This window comes from Mizuhopecten yessoensis, unplaced genomic scaffold (genome assembly GCF_002113885.1).
Source record: "Mizuhopecten yessoensis strain PY_sf001 unplaced genomic scaffold, ASM211388v2 scaffold4121, whole genome shotgun sequence".
Taxonomy (NCBI): domain Eukaryota; kingdom Metazoa; phylum Mollusca; class Bivalvia; order Pectinida; family Pectinidae; genus Mizuhopecten; species Mizuhopecten yessoensis.
In genome coordinates, this window is record NW_018405386.1 from 1700187 (window position 1) to 1718161 (window position 17975).

Here is a 17975-nt window from a genome sequence, read left to right on the forward strand (position 1 = left end):
ACAGTTTGAAAGAGATAAACAAAATAATAACATAATTTGAACTTTACACATGCTAGAAGAAAGCATGACATTATGAAAAGGTCCTGTCTATTAAAACAGCAAAACAACTATCTGACAAAAGACAGACATTATGACGATTATTTAGTAGTATGTGTATAACAACATTTAACATAATGTCATGTCTTGACAAAACAAAGACGTTATGACAAATACAATGTATAGAAATGTCTTATCTGACAAAACAAGGATGTTATGACAAATTCAATATATAGAAATGTCATATCTGACAAAACAAGGACGTTATGACAAATACAATGTATAGAAACGTCTTATCTGACAAAACAAGGACGTTATGACAAATACAATGTATAGAAATGTCATATCTGACAAAACAAGGACGTTATGACAAATACAATGTATAGAAATGTCATATCTGACAAAACAAGGACGTTATGACAAATACAATGTATAGAAATGTCATATCTGACAAAACAAGGACGCTATGACAAATACAATGTATAGAAATGTCATATCTGACAAAACAAGGACGTTATGACAAATACAATGTATAGAAATGTCATATCTGACAAAACAAGGATGTTATGACAAATACAATGTATAGAAATGTCTTATCTGACAAAACAAGGACGCTATGACAAATACAATGTATGGAAATGTCATATCTGACAAAACAAGGACGCTATGACAAATACAATGTATAGAAATGTCATATCTGACAAAACAAGGATATTATGACAAATACAATGTATCGAAATGTCATATCTGACAAAACAAGGACGATATGACAAATACAATGTATCGAAATGTCATATCTGACAAAACAAGGACGTTATGACAAATAGGAAAAGAGGCCCAGGGGCTTTAATAGCTCACTTGGTATATTATTTCCCAGGGGAGGGGCACATCCTCCATTTATACAAAATAAATTCCCTTTGCCCAAAGATGCTTTAGCACAAGTTTGGTTAAAATCCCCTTAATGGTAGAAAAAAGAGAAGGACCTTTAATGTTTTCCTCTATTTCCCCTAAAGGGCCCCCCACCCCACCCATCTGCCCCAAAGAAGGGCCCCACACACCACAGTTGATACAAAATTAATTCTATTGTCCCTAAGCATGCTTCAGATTGCATTTTGTTTAAACCCCTTCACTTGTACAATAGGAGAATTTTTCCTGTATTTCCCCTATTAGGTCCCATCCCTTTGCCCCTAAGGTAGGCCACACCCTCCGTTTATATAAACTTGAGGTTCCTTTGTCCAAATATGTTCTAGAACAAATTTGGTCAAAATCCTTCTATTGGTTGAGAAGAACAAGATTTTCGAAGATTTATCTATTTCCCCCCTACCCTCTGCCCCCAGGGGGGTCATACCCTCCGTTTATACAGAATTGAGAACCCCTTGGCCAATGATGCTCCAGACCTTATTTGGTCAAAAGCTTCCGAGCTGTTAAGGACAAGTAGCGAAAAATAGACGTACAACGGACGCTGCGCCACAGCATAAGCTCACTTGGCCCTTTGGGCCAGGTCAGCTAATGAACAGAAATGTCATGTCTGACAAAACAAGGACGTTATGACAAATAAAATAAACAGAAATGTCATGTCTGACAAAAGAGAGACATTACAACAATTTTTGAAATATCCTGACAATTTTGTGTAACCCTAGTTACCGAGGTGTCAGCTCTGACATAATAAGGACATAATGACAGTAAAGTTACCGAGGTGTCATGTCTTGGACATAGAGGAATCTGCAGCTTTATACTTCTTCTTAACCTGCAGGCAAAAATATAAGAGCACATATATATATATATATATATGAATAATTCTCATGCTTTTCTTTCCTGTTAAGTACGAGGGTGCACATGTCTTTAAAATTGGGAAATTTTGGATACAGCTAAATTTATTCATGCAAAGGTGCCCTGTACCAACCAACGTACAACTAACCATGTAAAATAATCATCATTATTGCCTGTTTTGTTAAGCAATTTGAACAACTCCAGTCAAAAAAGAATGTTCAGTTTCGGTATTTCCTTTTAAAAGCTAAACAACTCAAAATTTACTGATGTCCAAATGTCCCAATGTTCTCAATGGATAACTTTGATAAAGCAAAAAGGAGTCACAGCACTCTTGGTTGTGTGTGTTAGTATTCAGTCACAATATATATATATTATCAATACACATACTTGCAGTTGTTAACAATTGCATTTAGTTGGTCACTTTGTGCCAGTGAATGTGGTCGCAAGTTACCATCTTATATGCAACAGCACAAAGTCAAATTAACTTTGGTTGAAAATGTACATGTTGGCCAATGGGATACTTGCAGGGTTCCAGTTTACCGCCATATGGGGGTACATATATGACCTCTCAAAAACTCCCCAAAAATAGGCTTTTTGATCCTCAAAATGTAATAGCCTTGCTATATGCCTGAATTTACCCACAACTTTTATGTCCTACAAAAACACAAACTGTGCATATGAGTAATTTATTGAAATTTTTAAATACAATTAATTGACAAGAAATCTTACAATCTTGATGACTGAACACTTTCAAGAAGTCTTTCCTAAAAGGAGGACAAAAATGGTTGAGAAATGCCATACTAATGGTGATTTTACAGAAATGTAATTGATCCTATTACAGGTCCATTTTCTAGATATTGAATATAAACTTCACAGCATACAGTACTTGTACTAAAAGGGCCATTCCAATTTTGGAACATTTCAGTTAAGAGAGTCATATGTTGTAATATACAAATTTGTATTTAATATGTAAATAAGATGATCGACAAAATTGTAACTCAAATTGTTTCTTAATTTAGAACCCTATTTCAATAGCACTAGATGAAACATGTCTGATGGAGTGTAACAAAACTTGTAACATTAAAAAATCAATTTGAAGATATTTAAATGGATAAATTTAATTTGAATATGAAATTCTTGTCCTTTGGCTACACATTCCAGTCACAACCTGTGTCAAGATCTCAATAGGTCCAATGTGAGTCATAGAAGAATATTTCAAAACAGGTAAAAAATCTATTAATGTTTATGTATTATTCATCCTGTAACTCTAAACACAAGATATAACTTAGATATAGTTCAACCCGGTTTACTTCGGAAGAAAATTCCAATAATCTTCCTTACTAATTTAGTTCTGAGCTAGAAAATCCTAATGGTTTCCTCATAAAACTAGATTACCCAGAAAAATTACATTAATATTTCCTGGACCTGATAAGGTCAAGCTTACCAGGTTTCATTCTATATCAGATCATATTTCAGGAGGGCCACTAAAAGTGATATCTTTGATGGGTCAAACATCCTAGTATTTAATCAGATGATTTTGTCTCCTACATAATTGTTATTGTTCCAAATCTTTTAACAGCCAGATCATTCCAACATTTTTCCTGGTACAAACTAATTTAATTGATTGAGGTTTCATTGTGGATCACAGAAACAGAGCACCCTTAGGTACTGCCCAGGGTGACCTCGTAATAGTTTTAATGATAATTTCACACAAGGATGAAGAACACTTGCATTATTCATCACGTTTCTAGTAACCAAGATATTATCAAATTTCTGATATAATTTTCAAATTTCATATTACGTTAAATACACATAAAGACATTTATGAGCATTCAGGCCATCAATATAAAGTCATCATCAGATCTCCACAATGCAATTAACAAGAAGCTTTTCCAATGTTATCATTTCCGCGATGCATGAAATTTCAAACATTCTTATCAACAGTAATCTCATGCCAAAGTTCTTAAATTAACAAACAAAAATCAATCTTTCCATGCAGAATGCCAAAGCGCAGTGCTGATCAATAAGTGACATCGCTGTACTGTACATATATGCTGAGTTTTCTAGTGTCTCTATCCCACACATAACACCTACACAGAGACTGTCAATATCTAGTAACCCTATCTAATACCTAACCCCCAGACAAGTCAATATCTAGTAACCCTATCTGATACCTAACCCAGAGACGAGTCAATATCTAGTAAGTATCTCTATCCCACACATAACACCTACACAGAGATGGTCAATATCTAGTGTCTCTATCCCACACATAACACCCACACAGAGACTGTCAATATCTAGTATCGCTATCCCACACATAACACCTACACAGACACTGTCAATATCTAGTATCTCTATCCCACACATAACACCGACACAGTGACTGTCAATATCTAGTATCGCTATCCCACACATAACACCTACACAGACACTGTCAATATCTAGTATCTCTATCCCACAAATTACACCTACACAGAGACTGTCAATATCTAGTAACCCTATCTAATACCTAACCCAGAGATGAGTCAATATCTAGCATTCCTATCCCATACTAACCCCCAGACAGAGACAAGTCAATATCTAGTAACCCTATCTGATACCTAACCCAGAGACGAGTCAATATCTAGTATTCCTATCTCATACTAAACTCCCAGACAGAGACGAGTCAATATCTAGTATCCCTATCTCATACTAAACTCCCAGACAGAGACGAGTCAATATCTAGTATACCTATCCCATACTAAACCCCCAGACAGAGACAAGTCAATATCTAGTAACCCTATATAATACCTAACCCAGAGACGAGTCAATATCTAGCATTCCTATGACATATTAAACCCCAGACAGAGAAGAGTCAATATCTGGCCTTCTTTCACTTGATAGAACTGATAGACAAGACCAGCAGTTCTGTAGTATTGTTTTTCCATGCTAAACCTAGACAAAAATGGGCTGTTACACCTGGGTATTGTCTCTATCCCACACATAACACCTACTCAGAGACTGTGAATATCTAGTATCTCTATCCCACACATAACTCCTACACAGAGACTGTCAATATCTAGTATCTCTATCCCACGCATAACACCGACACAGTGACTGTCAATATCTAGTATCGCTATCCCACACATAACACCTACACAGACACTGTCAATATCTAGTATCTCTATCCCACAAATTACACCTACACAGAGACTGTCGATATCTAGTATCTCTATCCCACACATAACTCCTACACAGAGACTGTCAATATCTAGTAACCCTATCTAATACCTAACCCAGAGATGAGTCAATATCTAGCATTCCTATCCCATTCTAACCCCCAGACAGAGACGAGTCAATATCTAGCATTCCTATGACATATTAAACCCCAGACAGAGAAGAGTCAATATCTAGTAACCCTATCTAATACCTAACCCCCAGACAAGTCAATATCTAGTAACCCTATCTAATACCTAACCCAGAGATGAGTCAATATCTAGTATTTCTATCCCATACTAAACCCCCAGACAGAGACGAGTCAATATCTAGTAACCCTATCTAATACCTAACCCATAGACGAGTCAATATCTAGTATTTCTATCCCATACTAAACCCCCAGACAGAGAAGAGTCAATATCTAGTAGCCCTATCTAATACCTAACCCAGAGACGAGTCAATATCTAGTAAGTATCTCTATCCCACACATAACACCTAGACAGTGACTGTCAATATCTAATATCTCTATCCCACACATAACACCTACACAGTGACTGTCAATATCTAGTATCTCTATCCCACAAATTACACCTACACAGAGACTGTCAATATCTATTGTCTCTATCCCACACATAACACCTACTCAGAGACTGTGAATATCTAGTATCTCTATCCCACACATAACTCCTACACAGAGACTGTCAATATCTAGTATCTCTATCCCACGCATAACACCTACACAGAGACTGTCAATATCTAGTTTCTCTATCCCACACATAACACCTACACAAAGACTGACAATATCTAGTGTCTCTATCCCACACATAACACCCACACAGAGACTGTCAATATCTAGTATCGCTATCCCACACATAACACCTACACAGACACTGTCAATATCTAGTATCTCTATCCCACACATAACACCTAGACAGTGACTGTCAATATCTAGTATCTCTAGCCCACCCATAACACCTACACAGTGACTGTCAATATCTAGTATAACTATCACACACATAACACCTACACAGAGACTGTTAATATCTAGTGTCTCTATCCCACACATAACGCCTACACAGAGACTGTCAATATCTAGTAACCCTATCTAATACCTAACCCAGAGACGAGTCAATATCTGGAACCCTATCCAATACCTAAGACAGAGACGAGTCAATATCTAGTAACCCTATCTAATACCTAACCCAGAGACGAGTCAATATCTAGTATTTCTATCCCATACTAAACCCCCAGACAGAGAAGAGTCAATATCTAGTAACCCTATCTAATACCTAACCCAGAGACGAGTCCATATCTAGCATTCCTATCCTATACTAAACCCCCAGACAGAGACGAGTCAATATCTAGCATTCCTATCTCATACTAACCCCCAGACAGAGACGAGTCAATATCTAGTAATCCTATCTAATACCTAACCCAGAGACGAGTCAATATCTAGTAACCCTATCTAATACCTAACCCAACACATAACACCTACACAGAGACTGACAATATCTAGTATCTCTATCCCACACATAACACCAAAACAGAGACTGTCAATATCTAGTAACCCTATCCCATACTAAACTCCCAGACAGAGACAAGTCAATATCTAGTAACCCTATCTAATACCTAACCCCCAGACAGAGACAAGTCAATATCTAGTATCCCTATCTCATACTAAACTCCCAGACAGAAACGAGTCAATATCTAGTATTCCTATTTCATACTTAAACCCTAAACAGAGACGAGTCAATATCTAGTAACCCTATATAATACCTAACCCAGAGACAAGTCAATATCTAGTATTCCTATCCCATACTAAACCCCCAGACAGAGACGAGTCAATATCTAGTAACCATATCTAATAACTAACCCAGAGACATGTCAATATCTAGTATTCCTATCTCATACTTAAACCCCAGACTAGAGACGAGTCAATATCTAGTAACCCTATCTAATACCTAACCCAGAGACGAGTCAATATCTAGTATTCCTATCCCATACTAAACCCTAGACTAGAGACGAGTTAATATCTAGTATCCCTATGACATACTAAACCCCAGACAGAGAAGAGTCAATATCTGGCCTTCTTTCACTTGATAGAACTGATAGACAAGACCAGCAGTTCTGTAGTATTGTTTTTCCATGCTAAACCTAGACAAAAATGGGCTGTTACACCTGGGACACAACTTCCAACCTACTCTTACATTAATGACTAAGCCTACTTGCATAATTGAATGTGTGATGCGTCTTGTGTAAATAATGCCGAAATGTTGAATTGAGCTCAATTCCATTTGATAGTGTTCTCGGTAATATATGTATTATTAAAATGATATAAAAATAATATGTAGCTTGGCTGTAAACAGCTGCTCAAAGAAAGTGTTTTGATGTATTAACGCTTCAAACATTTTTTTTACAACGTGACGGCTTTGCAAAAATAGAAGAAATGCTTTACACTTTTGAAATATTGACTGTGCTACTGGAATGATTTGTAAAGTCACTGTCACAGGACCATTGTCCTTTTTGTTTTGATACTGACCCCTGATCCCTCAATAGATGAGAGTTTATGTTGGTGATGTTGTAGCTATAAACACACTAGAGAGGTATGTTACAATAATTACCATGATAAACCACTATTTTACAGTGGCAGCAATAGCCTCAGTCATTATGAGTCATATGTTTACCAGATCATCAAAGCGTTTGAAATTCATAATGGTAGGCCAGTGTTACAAAAGATCAAAATACACTGACTGACATTGAAGAGAAATAAGGTGTTTATCTCTCATTTTGATGATATGCATTTATGATTCCTGGATAGTAAAATAAGTAAAGTGTAGGATTGGAAGTGGATAGGTTCCGAGTTTGACTGTTGTTATTTTTTTTATTTTTTTGTTTTGTTTTCTTTTATTTTCAAAATTCTAAACTAAAAACATGTTTGATTCTGTGAAACGATGAAATGCATTACAGATATGATTTATACGAAATACTTCTGTATAAAATGACTTAAATATTTCATACTACATGTAGTGTAAATGGTAATAACATATTTCAACTAGATGTACTCATTACTTAAACAGATCAGACATACAGTGCTATTACGGGGGAAAATAGCTTCTCTGTATACCAGGCTATGTACACAGATAAACCCTGTTCACATTTGATCCCTTTTCATTTCATGTGTTTATAATGGACAAAACAGGATAGCAAGCTGAAGCAATAATTAGCAAAATGGCATCTGTTTATTTTGCTCAAATCAACCAGATAGACAGGATTAATAAATGACACTAGCCTATATATACTGTCACATAAAATATCCTCTTGGATATTTATCACAGAAAACAAGGTTGGCGTACCATTTATAACAGCAGGCAATAAGCAGTGTTTGTATTAAAAAAGTGGTAATATTATGTAAACAAACCAAAATGTTTAACCATGTGATAGGTGTAACTCCTGTCAATACCTTTCATGTGTATATACTCACCTTGTGTTTTGGACACCATAGGGAGAAATTCTCTTCTTCTAAACTACATCCTGTTAAAAAGATCAACCAAACAGTTAATTGAAAATCCTTTCAAACTGACAATAGCCCTAGGGCTTACTGACAGTGATTTCTGAAACCCATTTTTTTTTTATGGTAACAAATGACATTGTGCTACAGATGTCACTTTGCTGTACTCGTTAACCCCGACCTCCCCACGGTACAGGTTTGACAATAGATTCTCTGGAATTTTTTTTTAAGGTTTTTTGAGCTTGACTTTGATCAGGACTGATAATCTATTTACAGAGAAACTGCCTAAAAAGACCATCGTAAACACACTATGACTTATCACAATAAGAACAAGTTAATTTCTCTATAATAAAACCTGTCCATTGAAATATACTTTCTGCTTTTTCTGTCCAACAATTTTGATTCCACATGTATCTATCCATGCTGTTCCCCAAAATATCATTTTAAAATCAAATAAAAGCTGCAGAAATGCATTACTTCTTGTATTTTGTTTAAAGATAAACAATATAATCATTTACTAAATTATGAAATTAATAAGCGAAATAGATTTAGCATACATGGATTCTATCTGTTAAATGAAATTAGAATAAACAACAGTATCAAGTTGATCATAATCTGTCTTTTCCCCCCAGTAATGATTAGAAACTTGCCTGTTTCGATAGCACAATAGAAGTGGTATTTTTGTGAGCAGCCCTTGTGTAGACAGCCCACCATAGCACCTGATTCCTTACACACTGAACACACCTGAAACAGGTCAAAAGACGTGTTACATACAGAACACCCCTGTAAAAGGAACAGGACATCTTACACATACAAAGCACAAGATTGTGATTCAAATACAAGGGTTGGCTGCTGAAAGGGAATTGAGAAAATTAGAGGATATTTAGCAAAGATATTACACAGAAACAATAGACCAACCAAAATGCAGCAATCTGTTTCAATACCCCGATATACATGTACACAGGATTTTTAAAATATCATGATATTGACCTCAGTCTTACTCAAATATGTTTGCTGGCCAGGTTTCCTGAAAATTGAATGATATTTAAGGAAACTACTGCAACGAAAAAGACTTACCAATCTCATTGAATATGCATATTATATTTGAGGTGCGAACTTGACCTCTGATTTCTGCTCCTTAAACATGTCTGCTGACCAACTTTCATGAAAATCAGATGATGCTTTTGGACCTTGTCACATGGAAATTGTCAACTAATTTGAATCAGGTTCTTTTACTGATGCATCAGAATACTTTTTAAATGGATTCATGGAACACTGCATTTATGAAATTACTGATCATCAATAACCTCTAACTTTAAATAGCCCTAGAGACCACTTCAATCTGTACTTTCAAAGTTCTGGCAATAAAGTTTTAGAAAATATCACTTACTTGTATGAAAGAAGAGAATCACTGACCTTAACTACTGCACTCATCGTTTTTATTTCATATTTTGTTGTTTTCAAATAGTCTGACCCATGTGACATTGAAATAAGGTCACGGTATTTCATTTGAACAAACATAAGTCTTCCAAGTTCAACCCAAGACCAGATAATTCCAGGCCTTGTCGATCTTAGCAGTTGTTTGAAGTTTGACCTCTCTGAAAGTAGGTCAGGGCTAAATTTATTTGAACAAATCTGAAAAATCCTCCAAGTAACAACCTAAATAAAAAAAAAATCTGACTGTCTAAAAATAAATGAAAAGATGACAGGGATGACGCTGCATCACTATGCCTTGGGAAAGAAGAAAGGAAATTTTCTTCTGTTGTGTGTACATGAATTTAGATTGGTAAGAAAACTCAGCCAACAGATCTGATTTCTTGAGAAGTTGAAAACACTGTATACCAGATTTAACTTGAATCAAAGGCTTCATATACCCCTGCAACCCACATATATTTTTATGAAATAACAAGAATTTGAAGGTTGTGGCAAAATTATTTTGTTATGCAACACACAGCTTGACCTTGATGTACATCCATTCCATGTATGAATCATTACATAAGTTGGGCGGTCATATACCTTATTTTAGCATTTTAGATATAAAGTCAAAGGTCAAAGTGAGGTCACAGTGTTTCAATTTTGAAACATGAAAAAGTGCCATGTCATGGTGTATCTACATGTACTTACTAATTAAGTTGTTCCTATATGACACAGTGACTGAAACATGTTCCAGAAACCTATATTTCTTCATCAGAGACCAATGATCAGGCCGTAATGACCATCTGACAATCATATGTACCTAGCTACGTACCAAGTCTTACATCCATACATGAAACATGTCTTGATACACTCAAGAAGTGCTTATATCTCCATCTGATAATAAAGGTAAAATAGAGGTCAAGATGACCGTGTTTTGGTACAGGACACAGCACCTTCTCAATATGTACGTGTACCTACAAACTAAATATGATGTTCATATAATAAGTGTAACAAAAGAATGCTCCCAAAATTGGAACAGATGGACTGATCCACAAGGCTAAAACTAGATTCAGTTTAAGCCTAGATTCAGTATAAAGCCAGGGAAATTTATTGATCAGTATCCTCGGCCTTCAGCCTACACTCAAGATATTCATTCATGTTTTAGGTTTAGCAGAGACAAGTTTGTCTTAGAAAAGAGCGCTTAACCTGGATTTGTTTTGAGAAAAAAAATCTGCCCAACCTCGTAACGGCCTCTGATCAGAAACCAATCTATCATTAGGATGATATTTTCCTGTGTACATATATACTTTATAGCCTAAGCCAGGAACTGAACAAAGAATATTCCTCCCTCTAGTACGAGTCACTAACAGTTTCTGATCTTACACTACTTACCATAGACGATGCTATCTGTGTAGCCTCCTCTAAGCCATACACTTTCTGTCCTATGAGTAATACCCCATCAGCCCAAGCAAGACAATCCTCGTGGACCCACACTTCCCTTGGTACCCTCAAGGATCCACTGTCCGACTTCTTGCACTTTGACCTCTTTGATTTATCAGCACCATCACAGAATGTATTGTCCTCAGACTTTCGTTTTTTAGATTTTGTCCCACTACCATCCTGCATAGGACCCTCCTGCACTTTGGGCAATGGTAGATTGCCCTCCGTGTAGTAAGGTCCAAACAGATCTCCCAGGAATTTATAACTACTGTGTTTCCTACACAAAGCACAAACCCAGGTCGTCTCGTCCATCACCGAACTGCCAGGGACCAGAACCGACTTCTCCGTTGGGAGCCGTGATATATGCACTGTCGAAACTGCCACTGCAGTAGATCGTTTCTTATGCTTGCTCGATTTCGAGTCTACTTGCATATCACTTTCGAGTTGATTTACAACTGAACACTTACTTGGGTTATCTTGCGGGCCCTCCAACCGAATAAAGGGACCCACCGTATTTTCTCTGTTCGCCGTTGGCTTTTTCTTGTGTTTCTTTTTCATTAAGGCCAATGTTCTTTTAAGTTGGACATCCTCAATGTCATCCTCATTTTGATATCCTCCTTTAGATTTAGATTTTTCTAACTTTTTAAGTTTCCCCTTACTACTTCTGGACCCTTGGGGTCTTCCACTACGTTTTTTAGTGGTGGAAGATTTATTAGGAAACACATCACTGTTTTTCTCAGAGTGCTCTTTTTTGACAGTAAAGCTTGTTTTTGGGCTCTCCTTTTTAACACTACAGTTTGTTTTGCTGTCGTGCTCTTGAATATTTTCTGTAAGCTTTTCTATTTTTATCATTGGAGAATTATGAGGATTAGAGGAGAGTCCAGAAGAGCAGGAGGGTGTGGAAGAGACCACACGTGCGGTATTAGATACAGCAGTACTTTCCTTTGTACAATTAACACTTAACTGTGTAATTCTTTTGTCACTGTCCTCTGACAATTCCTCATCCGAACCTAACACCACAACCGGTTTGACAGTTTTATTTTTCTCGGAAGGATTCCCGCTTGGTTTACGTGTCTTTTTACTCTTTACCTCCACCTCTATTTCCTCATCAGAATCGAGAATATAGTCTCCTCCGTAATACATATCTCCTGCATACTTCAACGGGGACATTCTGGGACGTCTTTTTCTCTTAGATGTTTGCATCTCTGAACTACTACTTTCAGTTGTTGCAGGACTGTTCTTAATAGCTGTTTTCTTTTTCATATTGTTTTGAGAAAATGTCTTTACACTGTCTGAAGGTCTTTTACTATTATTCTTTTTAATACTGGCCAAATTTAAGACATGACCCGCATCATCGTCATCAGAAACCATATCAACAAAGTCTTCCATTAGTTTGCGCGATTTTTCCTTTCGTGACTGTTTGAAGAGGTTGTCCATGACAGGGATGTGTTTGCTCTCATTAAATGTGCCAGGATTTTCTGGCTTCAACTTGTCAGATGGTGGTGGTTTTGATAAACCGTCTTTAGCTGGAAAGTCTTTGGACTTGCCGACCCCATCAATCTCGTCACTCGACACGCCTGTGTTATGGCATTTCAAGTGGGTATTACCAGTCTTTGTGTCAGTGATACTGTGACCAAAATCTGGTTCAATCTTACACGCATCATCTTCCTCCTCCTCAGAGCTCTCCTCTAACGATAAAATGTCTGGACTTTGAATCCCATTCAGTATACTATTTCCCGTGATTTTACTATAAGTTACTTTAGTGTCTTTTCTTACCATGAGTATGCCCCCGTCATTGCTGTCAGAATCACTGTAATTGTTGTAGTAGGCAGCGTTATTGGCCAAACGAGCAGGCACCTCTCGTAAAGACATTGTCCGCTCCGGCTGCGTTCTCCTGGAATTAAGTCTGTTTTTGGACAGATTCTCACTTTTATCCCTATTCAAAGCAACACCATTCCCAAAAGAGGAAATGAGGTCAGTCTTGGAATCTACGTCCTCAGACGTTTCTTCAGGTGTGTTATTCTCAACGTTATTCAAATCCTCCACTTTTAATTCATTTTCAGCAGGCTCCGAAGAAGCTGATTCAACACTTGCATTCTCACTCGTCTCAAGTTTATCACAGATGCGTCCACATTTCTCCAGCTTGATGCACATGTCTTCTCCAGTATCATTTGTTTGTCTGTTTAGTTTGATTTTTGTGTGATTGGGAAGTTTCAATTTGTCCATGATTTTGTCACTGCCATTTAGAACACAATCATCGGAATAGACAAGCTTAACATCACAGGTGAGTGATCGAGCTCTGCTAAGGACACTGTTTGGTGATCGCCTGTGTTTTAGGAGGTGCTCACCAATTTCCTGGCTTTTCATCTCCTCAAGAACTTCATCGGTCAGGGCACTTTTCTGTGACATAAAGGACGAGGTCAAATCCGCCTGAATGTTCCCATTGATTATAGCTTGCTGACAGGTCATGATCTTTACATGGCTGTTTACTTTCACAGTTTCTTCATCTTCTGAACACTCGCGTTTACCGATCATGTCTGAATTGGCAATGAGAGGAGGAGGGGAAATTGGTTGGTCACTAGGGAGATCTGAAGAAACAAAGCTGGCTTTATCACTATCTTTGGGAGCTTGCTCTTTGTCTTCAGGGGTCGGAGAGTCTCCTGAGCACTGACCTGCTTGATCACATCGTGGAGGTTTATTTTCATCAGTGGCTGTAGCAGAAATCTCATCTGCCTCATTGCAATGTTTGCCATCAACACACCGACTGGACTGACTTGAACCCAATGCTGACCCACACCTACTCTCACTCTGGGAACTGTCTTGACCTCCTGAACCCTGTGAGTCAGCATTGGTATCCAAGTTTTTTGAGTTGTCATGTGATTGTGGTGATGGAAGACATGCATCGTTAACTACACTTTTGGGGTCAATCACCTGTTTCTCTGGCAGCATGCACAACTTCTGTAGCGACAAGAGTGGATTATTGCCTCCCGTGACAGGGCCTTGGTCCCTGGGATCCTGGGAGCCATCGCTAATGTACTCCCTTGTATGGTGGGGGCTGGTGTAAGGATCCTGCTGAGGTGGACTGTGAATGGAAGATTTAGACTGCGGCGTGAAAGGAGAGCTGATCTGACTAGCAGGTGGACTGATCGGGTTTGTTTTTGGAGAGTAACAGCTGAGGTTCTTCTGTTGTGTTGGTGACTGTCCTGCGTATGGTAATAAGTTCTGATTGGAAACAGATACATGCAGCTGCTGGTTTACAGGAGTAGGAGAACATATACTTCGCCCAGCATTCATAGGAGACTGCATGGCACATGGTGACTTGAGGCCCCCAATTGGGGATTGTGGTGGTACAGGAGACTTGACGCTGCCCCCTGCACTCCCTGGGTGTTGGGTTGGACTCTGTATGGAACGCGGACTGGAGTTAGGCAGGCTTTGGTTACTGTGATGAGAGGCAGGGCTGTGGATGTAGCCAGGGCTAGGACTGATGGGTGAGGTCCTGGCGGGGTGCGAATGATGAGGGGAAGAGCTGGGATACATGAACTGATGCCCCCCTTGTGGCCCCTGGAGCTGCTGTTGTTGCTGGTGAGTGGGACTGTTTCCCTGGTTAGGCATAACATAGTGAGGGGAGTTGGGCACATGATATGGCGCATGGCGATTTTTAGACAATGGAACTTGCACTGTCTGATTAGGTTGATAGGCTGCCGTCATTTGAAGGATGGAATTAGCCACATCCTGTGGACTTTGTACCTGGCCACCACTGTGCATCATGTGGGAAGGAACATGGCCACTTTGTTGTGGCTGTGCTTGCTGTTGATGATTCTGCTGCTGTTGCTGCTGCTGTTGTTGCTGTTGTTGTTGTTGTTGCTGCTGTTGCTGTTGTTGCTGTTGTTGTTGTTGTTGTTGTTGTTGTTGGCGTCCTGAGTGTGGCATACTACCTGATCCGTAGTTACGACCACTCGTCATAGGTCCGTATCCACTGGACATCTGACCGTACTGACCAGGGCCATAGGGTCCCTGGCTGACTGACCCTGATCCTGGTAGTCCCCCATAGGACTGAGCCATGTAGTGTTGGGCAGTCTGGCTGTGTCCTCGACTGTACATACCATCTGTATACTGCCCATGCATGCTAGGAACCCTTTGACCCCTGTTGTCATAGTTTGCGGCCCCTTGGTTCTGGTAGTTGGCCATGTTCTGTTGTGGCATTGTTGGCTGAAAAAGAAAAGAAAACAAAATTAAATTTGAACATCAGATTATTTGTGTTTTTAGAAAAGATTGTGACATTTTAAATAGAAATGTTAAGTCAACTTTATAAAAGTTCCAGGATTATACAGGGTTTAATTTATACAGAATACACCGTATACCAAATCATTATCTTACATTTGATGGTGAAGGACCTAATGAAAGATCTAATCTGATGTTACTTTATTGATTTACCTAACATGCATCCCAATGGTAGAAACACAGGTGATCGTGTCACCAAGGTAACCAGAAGAAGACAATATCAGTGATGTCATAATCTTCAGGACATAAACTTTTACCTTATAGTTTTGTTTAAGTTGAAAACATACGATTCTTTTCATACACATTGGTGGGATTAGCAGATGTTAAGCCACAACATCAGCTTACTTAGATTGCTCTTTGGAATGTGATCGGAGAATACAAATTTTAAAGGGATTTCATTTCATGGTCAAATGATGCTATTTAATTGATAATTACATTCCAATTCCTTGTAATTTAATTTCATACTGTCAGTGATTTTTAAGGTCAATTTGCAGCCTTATAAAGGTCCCTTCCCCTGAATATTTTCTGTGCCCCCACCCCCCAAAAGAATCAATGCAAAAATTCCACATTGTATCGAAAACATATTCTCAGCTGACTCATGCATTTTCAAAAATCTATTTATCCAAAATAAATTTAACAAAAAAAGAATATATTTAAGCTACTGTGGTGATATTTGCCTTCCACTCTATACTGAAGACTAATCCTGTTATTAATTGACTCAAAATTTTCCAGGAACAGAAATGTATACAATGCATCGTTCTGATAATTAACATTCAAAACCGAGACGATTTGAAGGCACAAAGTTCCAATATTATATCTGTACATTCCAATTGATTCACAGACCGGTGCCTGATGACTGACATGTATGACGAGTCATGTGTTTCTGTCTGCGATGATGTAATCACGTAAGCATCCTGGCTAAACTCGGCTAAATCAATCCATGTTTTCAAGCTAATTCTGACATTTTAGGAATTAATTATTCAGCTGCCTTTCCTTTATGCAACCTACGTTAGACTACTGGACAGTTAGCAGACAAATGCCTTATTTGTTCCATTCATAAGAGTGCTTTAACGCTGGTATATAGAGACATGTACACTGTCCTGCCAGAGTGTGCCAGTCCTGTTATGTGTTAGCTATATAGGCTGTCAGTGATCTCAGACTATTTCCCAGGATCACTCTCTACACTGTACAGTTGTTCCTAGCCATTACTGGTCGGTGGTGGTCTGCTCTAATCTTCTCAAAGGACAATCTTTTTATTTGGTTAGACTTCCACATTACAGATTATCACAAATCTCAGTTAAATGCTGGGACGTCTCATTATCAAAGACCTTGATCAGGACATGACATGACCTTGAAATTCAATTACCAAAAAGAACCTGTGAAGACAGCATGTATACCTATTTGTTAAAAATTATAATATCCTTCATACTTCCTTTCAAAATGAACCTGTCTTATTCAGCTTGTTATTTCCTGAAGGTAAAAATCTGCAGTAAAATAATTCTATCCTTTACACATGAAAACAATTTTTTGGTACTTTTACAACATAATACTTTTAAGGAGAAATCATTTTGTTCACTTGCATTTCATTTTATATATATTTTCTGTTAAAATATTCAAGATGTTTGAACATACAGAAACCTTCAGCTTGTCAGATAGCAAAACGTTTTAATATCTCTATAATTATATTGCAGTGAACTATTTGTTGATCAAGCCTGTCAAACATTACATGTGTATTGTGAATAATCATACGTCAACCACACCACACCCTGGTTTGTTCTCAATCGATGGACGTTTAAGACATCAAACAGATTCTCCCCCGACACGTCACACGTGGCAAGCTAACAAATCATTTTCTTTATGTTGTAAAACTGGCTTTAAACCCAATCAATATGTAGACCTGGATTTTGGAGCAACAGATATACAACAGCCTAACAAATGTTCGTCAGCTAAACCTGTCCTGGTTTTACAAAATCATGTACACATCATGTCATATTGCAGTTTCAGTTCTATGGTAATTGTTTGTTGTATAACTGGAATGTTAGGAAGCGTACTCTGTTTATCTTTGTTTGTGTGTTTAGGGTTAACATCCTTGTTTTGTCCGCTGAGGTCATATAATATAAAGACAGCTTCCTACTCGACACTATTGAAAGGAAAGAGTAGGGAAATGAATACAGAGAGAGTTACAGATCCCTAGTATTGCAAAAGAGCAGCAAATACATTTTATTTTGTTTTTTTCAATGTTCCTGAAGACATATTTGAACTCTTCCAATTCAAAGGTTAAAATAATTCATTATGGAATTTCAGGGGTGAAAGAGTTCAGATATAAAAG

The 17975-nt window shown here is 37.9% G+C and overlaps 1 protein-coding gene across 2 annotated transcripts in view; it reads right to left on the bottom strand.

Annotated features, from left to right (window-relative positions):
• The window catches only part of LOC110448589 (transcription factor 20-like), a 44897-nt gene that overhangs the window by 4864 nt on the left and 22058 nt on the right, over nt 1–17975 (bottom strand). Inside the window, exons 4-7 of one of the 2 annotated variants that reach the window (XM_021494920.1) lie at nt 11318–15574; nt 9160–9253; nt 8483–8532; nt 1729–1783 (exon numbers count right to left, since the gene is read on the bottom strand). In XM_021494920.1, the coding sequence (XP_021350595.1) occupies nt 1736–1783; nt 8483–8532; nt 9160–9253; nt 11318–15574 (4449 nt within the window). In that variant the 3' untranslated portion in view covers nt 1729–1735. The remainder of the gene's footprint in view (nt 1–1728; nt 1784–8482; nt 8533–9159; nt 9254–11317; nt 15575–17975) is intronic. The other variant, XM_021494921.1, reaches the window with a different exon arrangement.